This window comes from Dromiciops gliroides, chromosome 2 (genome assembly GCF_019393635.1).
Source record: "Dromiciops gliroides isolate mDroGli1 chromosome 2, mDroGli1.pri, whole genome shotgun sequence".
Taxonomy (NCBI): domain Eukaryota; kingdom Metazoa; phylum Chordata; class Mammalia; order Microbiotheria; family Microbiotheriidae; genus Dromiciops; species Dromiciops gliroides.
The window spans coordinates 432,028,585-432,043,347 of record NC_057862.1 but is presented as its reverse complement, the minus strand read 5'-3'; the positions used below and the strand labels follow the sequence as shown (position 1 = coordinate 432,043,347).

The 14,763-nt window shown below is 36.0% G+C and overlaps 1 protein-coding gene across 1 annotated transcript in view; it reads right to left on the bottom strand.

Annotated features, from left to right (window-relative positions):
- Nucleotides 1–14,763, bottom strand: part of QSOX2 (quiescin sulfhydryl oxidase 2) — an 83,659-nt gene that overhangs the window by 13,775 nt on the left and 55,121 nt on the right. Inside the window, exons 6-10 of the mRNA XM_043986339.1 lie at nt 13,615–13,760; nt 10,733–10,876; nt 10,224–10,353; nt 5,914–6,036; nt 3,920–4,070 (exon numbers count right to left, since the gene is read on the bottom strand). Of these exons, the coding sequence (XP_043842274.1) occupies nt 3,920–4,070; nt 5,914–6,036; nt 10,224–10,353; nt 10,733–10,876; nt 13,615–13,760 (694 nt within the window). The remainder of the gene's footprint in view (nt 1–3,919; nt 4,071–5,913; nt 6,037–10,223; nt 10,354–10,732; nt 10,877–13,614; nt 13,761–14,763) is intronic.

Sequence of the window (14,763 nt, the reverse complement as noted above, 5' to 3'; positions counted from 1 at the left end):
GGCATATGGAAGGAAATAAACCTTAATTAAGTAAATATTATGTGCCAGACGCTGTGCCACATTCTTTACAAACATTATTGCATTTGATCCTTACAACAACCCTGGGAGGTAGGTTCTATTAGTACCCTCATTTTACAGATGAAGAAATTGAGGCAGACTGAAGTTAAGTGGCTTGCCCAGATCACTCATCTCCTAAGTGTCTGAGGCTGGATTTAAATTCAGATCTTCCTGCCTTTAGGTCCAGTGCTCTATTCACTATGATTCAAGGGATATTTTTTTTTAAAGGAGGGGGTGGCTTATACTGTCAGTATAGTATCTTTCCATGAGACCCATGCCAATATAAACAACTGTACTGTTCTCTAGCCCCTGTTCTTGGTTCTCTTATCTCATACTATTTATTCTCATATTCTCTCTCTCTCTCTCTCTCTCTCTCTCTCTCTCACTCACTCACACACACACACACACACACACACACACACCCCTTCTAAAAAAAAACCTCTGGTGCCTACTCAGCAGAAGGTTATTTATCTCTGCTAGTTTTTTGGTTTTGCATGAGAAATGTTTTACTAGTTGAATTTCTATTATGATTAGCCATATTTCTAGCTAGGACAGCATAAATATTTTTGCTTCCAGGGAACTTTAGATCCAAAGTGAAGTGTTTATGTACAAACAGCCTTTTCATGGAAAGAACTTAATTGTAAAACAAACATGTGGCTTTGATTGAAATTGAGTTCCACTGTGGCTCTAGGAATAATACCCAGAGCTCCCTTGAAATGTGCCAGCCTAAATATTTTGTGGCATTTTGACTCAATCTCTCCTTTGCATTTATCATATTCATGCCTGCATCTGAATGATTAGTATATGTTTTGCCATCAAGGATGTGATCAAAGGATCACAGGGAAAGATAATCTAGTCCAATCTCTTTATTTAAAAAGTAAGAAAACAGAGGGACACCTGGTTGAAGCAGGGGTAGGGATGGGATGGAATGAGTAACAAGTTCACTCTGGTAAATAAATGGAAGTATCTAACTTTGGGCCATTCTTCCAACATTTATCATTTTCCTTTTTTTTTTTGTCATATTAGTCAATCTGATAGGTGTGAGATGATACCTTAGAGTTTTAAAATTTGCATTTCTCTAACCAATAGTGATTTAAACCATTTTTTCATGTAACTATAGGTAGCTTTAATTTCCTCATCTGAAAACTGCCTGTTCATATGCTTTGACCATGTTGGAGAAGATGTGGGAAAACTGGAACACTAATATATTATTGGTGGAGTTGTGAATTAATCCAACCATTCTGGAGAGCAATTTGGAAATATGCCCAAAGGGCTATAAAACTGTGCATATCATACCCTTTGACCCAGCAATACCACTACTAGGTCTATTTCCTAAAGACATCATCAAAAAGGGAAAAGGACCCACATGTATAAAAATATTTATACCAACTCTTTGTGGTAGCAAAGAATTGGAAATTGAGGGGATGCCCATCAATTGGGGAATGGCTGAACAAACTGTGGTGTATGAATGTAATGGAATACTACTGTGTTATAAGAAATGATAAGCAGACAGATTTCAGAAAAACCTAAAAAGATTTACATGAACTAATGTTGAGTGAAGTGAGCAGAACCAGGAGAATATTGTACACAGTAACAGCAACATTGTGAGATGATCAACTGTGATAGACTTAACTCTTCTCAGCAATACAATGATCCAAGACAAGTCCAAAAAGACTCATGATGGAAAATACCCTCCACATCCAGAAAAAGAACTATAGAGGGGGGCAGCTAGGTGGCACAGTGGATAAAGCACCAGCCTTGGATTCAGGAGGACCTGAGTTCAAATCCAGCCTCAGACACTTGACACTAGCTGTGTGACCCTGTGCAAGTCACTTAACCCTCATTGCCCTTGCAAAAAGACAAAAAAAAAAGAAAAAGAACTATAGAGTCTGAATGCAGATCAAAGCATACTTCTTTCACTTTTTGTTGCTGTTGGGGTTTTTTGTTTTTTCTTTCTTGTGGTTTTCCCCCTTTGTTCTGATTCTTCTTTCCCAACATGACTAATGTGGAAATATGTTTAACATGATGTACATATATATATATTTTTTTGTGAGGCAATGAGGGTTAAGTGACTTGCCCAGGGTCACACGGCTAGTAAGTGTCAAGTGTCTGAGGTCACATTTGAACTCAGGTCCTCCTGAATCCAGGGCTGGTGCTTTATCCACTGCACCACCTAGCTACCCCATGATGTACATATATAACCTGTATCAGATTGCTGGCTGTCTTGGAGAAGGAAACGAGGGAAGGAAAGAGAAAAATTTGGAACTCAAAAAATTACAAAAATAAATGTTAAAAACTATCTTTACATACAATTGGAAAAAATAAAATACTGTTTAAAAGAAGGACCTTTTTTGGAGGAAGTATGAACCCCACAGGGTCTCACCTGGAAGATTCAACTCTTTCTTCTACATGATTCTTCTTGAATCAAGTCTTATTAAAAAAATAAAAAACTCTGTCTTTATATGAGGCAGAATGTTTAGATTAATGGACCTGAGTCCTAGAGAGCTATGTCCAAGAAAGGAACTGTTCCTTTATCTGTCAAAAATTACTATAAACTGAGAAGTTTACAGAATAAAACCCCATATCCATGAAATCCAGAACTTTCTTCAATGAATGGATCAACATATAATCTATCAATAAATCATCTACAACAATTTATTAGACATCCTGGCATTTACGTTAAAGTGTATGCCCTCCAAGAGTTTATTATATTCTACTAGGGGAGGCAACATGTACACATATATACTATATAGATACTATATACTATGTACTATATAGTGTATAAATACTATATAGTATATATGTACTATATAGATAGGCACACACATAATACATACAAGGTGATGGGGGCAGGGAGGTTGGAATGGGATGGGAAACAAGGTGGCACCAGCAGCTAGCTGCTTCTTTTGGAAGGTAGTGCTTGAACTGAGTCTGGAAAGACATTAGGAATTAAAGAGGTGGAAGTGAGGTGGGAATACATTCCAGGCACTTGGGATAGTCAGTGCAAAGACATTTCAATGGGAAAAGGAGTGCTGTGTCTAAGGAACAGTCAGCCAGTTCCTTTAACTGGAATGTAGAAGAGATGAAGGAGAATAGCATGTAATAAGGCTAGAAAAGCAGCGTGTTTATACTGCACCCTCAATTTCATGGGAACTACTAGTGTTTATTGAGCAGGGTAGTATCATGGTCAGATCTGAACTTGAGCAACTTTAGGAAAATCATTTTGGCAGCTATTTGGAGGATGGACTGGACCAAAACTTGAGGTAGGAAGACCAATCAGGAGATATAAAATAGCAAGTCACTTTACTTCCCTGGGCCTCAGTTTCCTCAGCTATAAAATGGGAATAATAATATTTCTACTACTCACTTCATAAAGTTACTTGAAGCTCAACTGAGATAAAGCATACAAAGTGCTTTGCAAACTATGAATGTCAGTTGTTACTATGTAAGAATTGGTTGGCTCTTTCCTAAAAATATCATTGTTCAAACTGGCTTTGCGACTTTATATTTTTCCTAGTTTTAGTGACCCTTCAGAATATGTCACTTAAAAAGAGGCACAGACAAGTCACCCCAATTCTCTGTCATCCTTCTTTATAACTTCTGTCTCCCAGGCTTATCAAGTTCCCGCTGGCATTGGATGGAAGAAGAAATTCAATTCATTCCAGACTCCTAAGTCCTGAATTTTCATTTTGCCCAAAGAACCTATGAATTACTATTATCCATCGTAGCTAACCTTGGAACAAAAGAATTATGCCTAATTTTCTGATGTCCTTTTAGTCAAATGAATATAGGTCCATGTTCCCTATGCATATATAAGTTATTGCTATGCTGAATAATCGCTTAGTTTGTAAGTGTCACATACCTGTGTTGGCCAGAGCTCTTGGACGAATTACTGCCTGGACAGTTAAAGTGTGGAAAAGTTTCCAAAGAGAACAAGTATAACCCCTTAACTCTGGTCTGCTTCCTTGACATCCAACCCACTTTACATGATTGGTTAGAAATATTCCAGAAATCTGAAAGAGAATTGATCATTTTTACTTTGTTTTTAAATCAAACTGATACTAATCTGAATTGTGTTACTAATCTACACTGATGGTCTCAAAATACATAGAAATGACTTCTTCTCTATTAAGGCCTGAAGATGTATCACATATACCTATGTTTCTCACTAAAGGAGCAGTATTATTTCTGAAGGATATTACTACTGCCTCAAGAAATTATATTTACTCTTAGATTTCATGTAGCATGGAGGAAAAATAAAAATACAAAGCAGACAGAGTTATAATAAAACCCTCAGAAAGAGGTACTAAATTATGTCAAGCTTTCTGAAAAGCAAGCTGATAAGTAAACTTTATAACAGCCAGATAATAAAATTATAATAATTGAGAAGGCATGGCTATAAAAAGAGAATTGTTAAATGTCCTTTCCTTCAATTAAGAATATTAACTACTGCTAATAAATTATTTTAAGGGAAGTGTGAATATTTCATCAGTTATTTAAAGTTTAGTCTAATTATTTCACTATCATTAATTTCCTACTTTTATAAAATATGTATTAAATGGTACATATGTTTATATGCATAAAACCTCATGATATACTACATTATACTTCTGCTGAACATGTCAAATTAGTGTAATGGCAAACACTGCTCAGGACTTAAACTTGTAAGTTACTTTGCAGGTGCATTAAGACAGAAAATAGATTTTCATTTTTAACTCTAAACACTGATTAATGAAACTGACAAAACTTACTGGGTAAAATAACTGGGAATAGCACCTTATTAATAAGAGCTACTGGAAGAAAATGCTGATTAGAAAACTAATACATACCATGTAGACATTTGGGCAAATATGGTATTTTGTTTAATTCAAATTATTAAAATATTTGGTTAGCAATAAAGAAAGCATTTATCTAGAAGAGTAAGAATAAATGATGAAAAATTCCACATTAATACCAACTAAATGAGGAAACGTTTTAAGTCTCAATGAATATTCAATTCTAAATGCAATTTTCTGGTTTCTCTGAAACAATAATAGTTATTTAAATCATATTCTGCACAAGTGGAACAACTTCAAATGTTGATTTGTTATTATTGCTTTTAAATGGGCCTAGCATTGTGGTCAAATGCAGAGTTTTCAATTTACTTATTTAGTAAATAAAATGAATTTTCAACTTATATTAAGACATGAAATCAAGATATATCAGCTGAAAAGATATTTGCTGGTTTTCGGAAGACCTGGGTTTGTGCTATTGACTACTCGTATGATTTTAAGCAAATCATTTTCCTTCCTAGGCCTGCATTTCCTTATCTGTAAAACGAGGGCATTGGCCTATATAGCCTCTAAGGTCCCTTAAGCTTATTGAATCCTATGACAAAAAGGGTTCTACTACCTTTGTTTTCACTGAACTGTGCTGATGTTGATGATGATAAGATACTGACAATATCAAATCAGCTTGTGGGGGGGAAAAGATACAAAATCATCCTGAGAATATGAACAACATATAGGCTTTAACCCCCAGGACAAAGGAATAAATGCTTCATCTGGTGTTGGGGGGGGGGAGACACGAGGGGAAGGTAGGAAGAACATATAATTAAAGGAGAACATATCATTAAACCTACTACCATCAGTATATTTGGGACATTGAAATAGTGACTTTCTTGATCTTCCATTAAGATCAAAGCTTATAGAATCTAGGCCGCATTTTAATGAATTCTTACCAGACCCCTGTGAGTAAGGTTGGAGAGTTGCTCCACAGATGCCAGACCTGAACTAAGGATCAGAGCCATAAGGACAGTGCTCTGTCTCCCTGACTATAACGCATCGTCTTAGTTTAAAATAGGAAGTTAGAAGTTACCCGCATTTTGTTATTGACCAGGTCCAGGATTGCATTGTAAGGGATTTTGTCCAAAGGGAGGCTGACCAACCATTCCTGTAAAGTTTCCAATAACTTCACCACAGGCTGGCGGCCAGGAAATAGCTGAAAAAAGATGAATGCCCGTAACCACACGATGAACTCAAAAAAATTCCAGTGTCATACTCTCACAAAGAGAAGTTTTGATCAGTATTTTCCAAATGATTCTAATTGTTAGGGTTTCTGAACTCTGAATCTTTGAACAAATGAAATGAAGAATAAGCCTTGCTAAGCAATGGAATGGCTTTAGGTCATTCTTATATAACAGTCTCTCCAAGTCAACAGTTTTGTTGACAGAGAGGGAGAGGAAAATCTAAGCTATGATGGTATGGACCTGTTTATCTAGAACCTTTCCCCAGATTAAATTCACTGAGAAGTTAGAGTTCACACCAATTTCCTTCCAGTTTCCAATGGATACAAGATCATCCTTCCCTTTAGACTTTAAACAGCTGCCCAGCTCCATTAAAATAGCTGTCTCATTTTCACTCTGGGATAGCTACTTTACAATGACAGATGAAATGATCCCTGAATATGCTTTATTTATCAAGTTGTCAACTGCTTTGCAGACCTATCTGAAATAACAGCCCACTTATTTATGTGATGTTCTTTGTGATAAAACAGCTGCTAATTCCTCCTTTTCCACTCAGGGAGTCTGGTGCTCTTCTGCTCTTAGCAACTTTGCCATCACTATTTAAACTGTTGATCAGCAGGTATGGATGGCATTATCTATGTTTCTTTTTTTTTTTTTCATGCTGTCCTGAGTGTCAGTCACCTAAATTAAAGATATCAAACTAGCATTTTTATACAAAAATGTATTATGTCCCCCTAATAAGGAGACTGTATGCCCTCTACTTAGAATCTATATTGAATGAGAATCTTAGTAAATGTCTAAAATAAAGGTGTCTTTAAGGACTATTAAAACTAAAATTATAATCCTATATCAATTGTAATTTTGGAACAAAAAAATCAAAAAGCATCAACTTCTTATTTAATAACACTGGGGAATTTTTAGAATCAGGGTATGAAAATGTGTGTGTAGGTACTATTATCTATTTACTCGCTATTTTAAAAAGTATCTTTACATTCTAACAAGATATTTTCCAAGGTAAAACACAATTTTCACTGTGAATTAAGGAGCTATCCAGACTACATATGTGAGATCAACAGAGAAACATATGTTTCAAAATTAAGGGGGAAAAGTGAGAAAAATACCAAGAGAGAAAAAAAGCACATCCAATGAGACAAGAACAGTCATGATTCGCTAAAAGCTATGCAACAAAATGGAATCATCTGGCCAGGATCCATCAGGAAGAACCAAGGCTATTTGGGGGATAATATGATGAACAGATTAGTGCTACACTTTCTTAAAGGAAATGAGGGCAGCTAGAGATTTTTTTTTTAACAAGTGGCACTATGAGGAAAAACCTGATTATGACTGATTTTAACATACTAGATATTTGAACTATATTGCATAAAGCTCATTATTGTTTGAAACACAATCCATTTCTTTTGTTTTAAAAACTTATAACATAAAAATGAATTCTACTTCCCAAAATGCCTTAATAATGAAGAGTCTTTAAGGCATGTTTTTTCTTCTTCTTTTTCTGGCATCTATGTGGTAAAAACACTCAAAAAATCATAAAATTAAAAGAGACTTCAGATATCTTCTAGTCCTGTCTCCTGTACCATCCAGGAATCCCCTTTATGACATCTCTGACAATGACAGGAAACAACTATCTCACTAGGGAACCTAGTCCATTTTGGGGGAGTTCTATAAACTGTTATAAAGTTCTTTGTATTAAAGAACAGTTAAACTCTATCTCTGTGTAACTTTCACCCAATTGGTCTTAGTTATGCCCTCTGGAGTTACACTGATTAAGTTTAATGCTTGGATAATGGATGAAATAGAGGACTTTGAATGGTCTCTTTCAGCGCTGGTATCCTATAGTTCTAATACCTTTCAGATGGTAGCCCTTCAATTATCAGAAGACTGCTATCATATGCTCCTCTCATCTCTTTCCCAGTGTTTTTCATTTTTAACTTCAACATTTCCTCATGTGACATGCTCTCTTTACCCTTTCTTCTCCCAGTCACTCATCTCCTGATATGCTCCACCTTCTCAATGGACTTCAGATGTGGTACCCAAAACTAAATAAAAGTACTCCAGCTGCTTTCTGAACAGTGCAGAAAAGCGTAACTATTCTCTATCTGAATCTCTTTGACATGATTAAGTCCGATCTTCTTAACCTAGACTTGTTTAGTTGGTTTTCTGAACCTAACTGAAAGACTTCACACTTATCCTGTTAATTTTCATCTCCTTAATTTGGGCCCAACTTTCAGGATAGTTAAGATCTTTTTGTATCTCAGTGCTGTCATCACCCAAAGTATAAACTATGTCTCTTACCTAATGTGCTGCTGCTGTTTTTGCCTAGATTAGAATGGCAGATGCATAGCAGAATGGGTTTATTAAAAAGTTAACAGGAATGGAATGTTTAAAATCTCTTTCTGAATTACATTGTATTCTGAAGAGACACTATCAGTAAATCTAGTAAAAACAGTCTCAAAGTGAATAATTCTATTATTATCAGGAAACCATCTTCTATTAAGGGGGATTCAGAAATCATCTATCACCCATGTTTTATATACTGAAAATCAAGGTCCTAAAAGATAGTCCAGGGTTTTTATTGATTTGGGATGTCTTCTTCCCAATTCACAGTAATCCATCATAGCCAAAAGAATAATTCCTTACTTGGGAACTTAGTCCCTAGGATCCAAATTCATGAATTTTAACAATTTACCTCATATAGAGGTACCCCCTTTAGGGGATGAAATTCTTTATAAGACTTGCTTTAAGTATTGTGCAGAAAAAGCACATAAGGTCTTTTAGGTAAGACCATAACCCATCTGAAATGGTCATACTGATAACTTTTGGTGACTGAAGATCACCAAGAAATGAATTCTAATTTATTGTGGGGGGTGGGAAAAGGAAAGCAAAGTTTATATAAAATATCAAATGGTAGTATACCAATTTTTGGACTAGTACCTATACATTTTATGCCAGGTAACCTAATAGCAGCTTTAAGGAAAGATTTGGGGTTTTAAAAAAAATAAGTGAATTCAGAAACTGGGTAAATAGGTTTTATAAACAAGAAGCAGAAAATTACTAACAGAAATGGGGGGGGGAATCCAAATTCTCAGTTGGGCCCAGAAGCAGCAATAGCTTCACACTTCTAGCTTGGGCCTTGGTCTATGAACTGTCCTAAGCTGAGAGAGTCATGGAAGAATGGAAATAACAAGGAGTTTGGAGGTAAGAGGAAGTGGGTTGGGGGGCAGCTAGAAGGCACAGTGGATAGAGCATCAGCCCTGGAGTCAGGAGTACCTGAGTTCAAATCTGGCCTCAGACACTTAACACTTACTAGCTGTGTGACCCTGGGCAAGTCACTTAACCCCAACTGCCTCACTTTAAAAAAAAAAAAAGAGGAAGTGGGTTGGAAGTACACCCCTGATAATAGCTGGTGGTGTGATCTTGAACAAGTTATTTGACTTCTGTGACTTTCAGTTTTCTCATTTCTAAAAATGGAAATAATACCTGTAATGACCACTTCTCTGGAGTGTTATGAGGAAAACAGTTTGGAAATCCTAAAGCACTACATAATGAGAGTTATTCTATTATGAATACAAGTACAATTAGTTTTTCTTGCTTACTGACTCTAAAAGTAGCTGGAAAATGGCTCTTGAAGCATTAAAATCAGCAGTAAGTTTTCCCTCTGAAGAAAATGCTATGTAGTTTTATGCTCTTTCCATTGAGGCTTTATTTGAGAAATAAAAAGAATGACATAGGAGGCAAAAATGAGAGGAGGGAGCTATATGTTGTAGTGATGTCCTGTACTAGTTCATTAAGTACTACAGATCATAATAAGTAATGTCTTGCAAGTATCTGTGATACCCAACAGAAGCACCTCCTCGAGGTACCTGTGCCTCAGGACTTATCTAGAGGTTTTATACCTGAAATGATCATTTGACATCTAATCAAATACAAGCAGGCTTGTTGGCTTGTTAATACACAAAACATATACACAATCTATCCACATAGAAATTATTTCCAAAAGAAAATGCAAGTTTGGACAGTTGAAACAAAAGTAAATCATCATTCTTAGGAAGTACTCTCATCATCAAATGTGTTGACTATTTCATTCAACACAGATTAAATTTCTCATACAAATGTAATCAAAGACTGTACATGTATATGGTACCTTTGCAATGACTGTAATAAAATTCCTGAAGGTCTTCAGCTCAGCTCCCTCCAGCGTCTTATGAGCAGCAAGCTCCACTCGAAGGAGATAATGCAACCCTGACTCAAGATCAGCCATATAAAGTTTTGACCTAAGATATACATCATAAACTCTGTTTAAAAAAACTGCATCATCCTTAGAATGAATTCTCTGCTTTCCCTCCTCCCAGTGGATATACAGATGGGAAGCCACTTTTCTTCAATGTTTGTTTTTAAGTTTTAAACTTAACTTTAAATTTTTTTTTTTTTGCAGGGCAATGTGGGTTAAGTGACTTTCCCAAGGTCACATGGCTGGTGGGAAGCTACTTTTGAAGAGAGTGTGTGTTATGTGTGGTGCAGAGCTTGAACTGATAAACAAAAATCTTTCTCAAAACAACGTATCAGTTTATGGTGTCCTTCTATCAAAGTTCTTATTAAATTTAACTACCTAAATGGATAACCATTAAACTAAGGGCCAAAATAAATACTTACTTATCAAATTCTCTCCAGACCATGATCTCTGAATTGTCCTCTTTCTTTGATTTTACTGTAAATGGAAACTGTGAGAGAATTTTTTTTCTCACACCAGGTAATGACTTTAAATAGGAAGAGAAGAAAGAACGAAGAGGCTTCACACTGGAAGAGAGGAGAGAGCATGGGTGAGAATTCATAGGTAAAAGACATGATGGAAAAATGAGGTGTCTATGCACCTCAGAATAATCTTTCTTTCTTTCTTTTTTTTTTTTTAGTGAGGCAATTGGGGTTAAGTGACTTGCCCAGGGTCACACAGCTAGTAAGTGTTAAGTGTCTGAGGCCAGATTTGAACTCAGGTACTCCTGACTCCAGGGCCGGTGCTCTATCCACTGCGCCACCTAGCTGCCCCAGAATAATATTTCTAACAGTCTTGACAAGTTAATTTGTATTAAAATTCTGGCTAAGAAACCCTTCTCATTTAGATTAGGAATTTGTTATACACCCCTAGAGAGGCAGCCTAATGCAGTGAACTAAGTTCTAGACTTGTGAGACCTGGGTTTGATCCCCAAGTTCAGATACTTACTAGCTACGTAAGCATGGACAAGTCATTCAACCCCTCAAAGCCTCAGTTTTCTCACATGCAAAATGGAGATAATAATACCCATGGCACCTATTTCACAGAGTCGTCATAAGGACAATTAAGATAATGTGTAGAAAGTAATTTGCAAATGTCAAAGGTCTATATAAATGTCAGCTATTATAAATCAACACAATCTGTGGTCAAATTGTATAAGAAACCCAGTATTGGCCAAAGAAAACACTTATTGAATCAGACTTTTTCAGAGTTTTATTTCAGAGATACCATAAGATAGCATTTTAATACGACAACTTCCCACCTTAAGGTAACATATTCTAGTTACAAAGGGCTGTGGACTGGCAGTCTGAAGATGGCAGGGAGTCAGACACTGCCCCTAAACTTTCTATCTTTTAATTTCCTTATCTCTATGAAACTAGATTTCCTATAAGTGCTTTTCAGTGCAATCATAAGACACCTAAAACATATTCTGAGATCCTCTTAAGATTTCATAGAAATAAATGATTTTAAGTTACCAATAAAAATGGTCTATGCCTTCCTTCATCTCCAAGGAGAAAACAAAGCAATGTGAAGGAAAGAAGATAATTAAAATACTAATATCAGATTTAGGGATAAAGCTGCATAAATGGTATTATTACTGGCCACTAGAGAATTGGCCTACAAAGTAAACCTATATTCTAGTGGGTCTAGTCAGTTACCTTAATTCTGAAAGTTGTTCACTTCTTTTTCAGAGTCTGGTTACCCATTTCTGTTAGTTCAGCATCTCCTTCTAAGTTCTAACCTGTTTGGTCAGGTTCTAAAAGTCTAGCATAGGGGCAGCTAGATGGCGCAGTGGATAAAGCACCGGCCCTGGAGTCAGGAGTACCTGAGTTCAAATCCGGCCTCAGACACTTAATACTTACTAGCTGTGTGACCCTGGGCAAGTCACTTAACCCCAATTGCCTCACTTAAAAAAAAAAAAAGTCTAGCATATACCAACCAAATTCACTGGAGATTTGGTTTATGAACTTAAATTCCAATTTATGTAATGTATTTTCAGATAATCACCACCAGAAAGTTGGCTACTAGATGATATGTTTTTTGGCCATAGAAGCTCATTTAGCTATCTGCTAAGACAGGAGGAAGGAAGGAGGAGAGAGAGAGAAGTTATTTGCAGAGATGGAAGGAATGGCCACATGAATTGAAATACTGAATGAGAGCAGGGGAGAGAGGATTCTATCTGTGATTTGAGTGTGGAGGGAGCTCGAGGTGAGGAGCCTCCTCTACCAGTATAGGCTAGTATTTTTGTAGAGATTGACCTAGGGCACCCAAAAGTTAAGTGACTTGCTCAAGGTCACTCAGACAGTGTGTATCAGAGGCAGGTCTAGGTCATTCTGGCCCCAAGACCAGTTCTCTATTAACTACATCAAAATAAGGAGGGTCTACTAAGAAACCAAGTCAATTTATAGAAAGTTTCTTGGAAAACAAGAACCTAAGGAGACAATATCAGATGACTACAAAGGACTTGATACTGTTCATTGTGGGCTGAATCTGTTGACTTCTCCTTCTTTAAACAAAAGCTAATGCCTCTATTGTTCTATTCTTCACTATGTTTGCTCATCCAATTTCTTCCAAATTCTATTTACATGATTTATATCCTAAATGTCATTATCTTGAGTATATCTGGGTATCTTATTTACAGATTCAAACTACATCAAATTAGTTTCTATTAAGTTTGGCCAAAGGTGTCTCCTCTTGGATTTTTTCCTATTTGCCTCTCTTCTAGTACAAAATATAAGCTCCTCTGTTTAATGTTTAAAGACCTTCACAGTCTGACTCCTTTCTAATCTTTTGATACAGTACATTATTCTCCCTCCCATACTCTATGGTCCAGCTAAACTGGTCTTTTTGCTGTTCCTCATATGTAACACTCCATCTCCTATCTCCATAGCTTTTCATCAAATGGAATGCACTCCCATCTCACCTTTGCCCTGGAGGATCTCGTTTCTTTCAAAACTCTGCTTAATCTATACATTCTATATGAAGCATTTCCTGGTCTTCCAAGTTACTAGGAAGACCAAAAAATTACCTGGTCTTCATTTTGTATGTGCTATTTATTTACCTGATGGTTTCCCTGATGTAGGGCCTGGAGTGTGTCATGAGTGTCTTTGAATTTCTAGTGCTTAGGACAAAATAGACATTTGATAAATGCTTGGTAAATGACTGATGTCTCTCATTTCTAATTCCCTACATATTTGTTAGAGTCTGTAAGCATAAAAAAAAAGTATTGGAACCTCAACCAAATCTTGTATATACTACTACTTACATGCTAATTAATCCATGAGACCCATTTGGATAAATCAGGTAACATGAAGGGACTGAAGTAACACCAAGTTTCTTGAGAAATGCCTTATCAGAATTCAGTGCTCTTTTTACCACAATGTTTTTGTACTGAATCAAGTCTAATATCACCTAGATGATGAGAAAATAGAATGTAAAGGGTACTGCCCATGGTAAAGTCTTTCTCGGGGGAAAAATAGCAAGGTAAAACAATTTTGGAATCAACATAACAACCATAATTTTTAATAATAAATTATATATATTTATATATACATTTGTGGTGAAAAAACAGTTGTCATGAATTGATCTCTAGCATAAAAATAAAATGCTTAGTGAAACCAAAATAACTTATGATTTGCTACACTTACCACTTCTACAATCTAGTTCAAGATTTTCCATCTTTGTTTTCATGTAACAACACAATGTGAATAAGAAATCTACTTACATGCTGAAAATGCACGTACCATTTATTAGACTTATATACAAAAAGACAAAGTTTAGCAGTTTAAGATTTTTGTTTGTTTTTAAAGCCAGTCCACTCTCCAAAACAACCTAGCTTGTCCTAAAAAAACTCCAACCAGTGAAAGGTAGTTTTCTACCCTGGATAACCAGTAGCTAGTTACATATATATAGCTCATGTATGCTTTACAGAAGCCTAGAGTTTTCTTCTAAACACAGATGCTATTTGTGTTCTTATTCATTTTATAGGTTACGATCTGTATCAATGGTGGAAATACCATACAAATTAAATCATGGATCCATCAAAGCAACATCTACTCAAAAGGAATGTAACTTGTGAAAAACTTCAAAACCATCGATTTCCCTCCTAACAATATCAAGTATTTTTCACCACATATTCAGTCTTCTTCAGCCTATCATCCAGTGACCACAGATAAAAGTCGGCATCTTATTTCAGGTGTCTCACTGAGAAAAGTCATAAACAAAACAGTAAAATGCCAAAATGGCAGGTCAATATATGTTTCCACTATAATAATGATGTTATTTGTTTTCTCAATTTGGCTTAGAACTATGCAAACTTTTCTTTTAAAGCACAAACAAAAAAAACCCTAGCAGTTTCCTTAGCTGAGACAACTGCTTTTTAACTTTTTAACTGACATAAGACAGTTACCCAAAT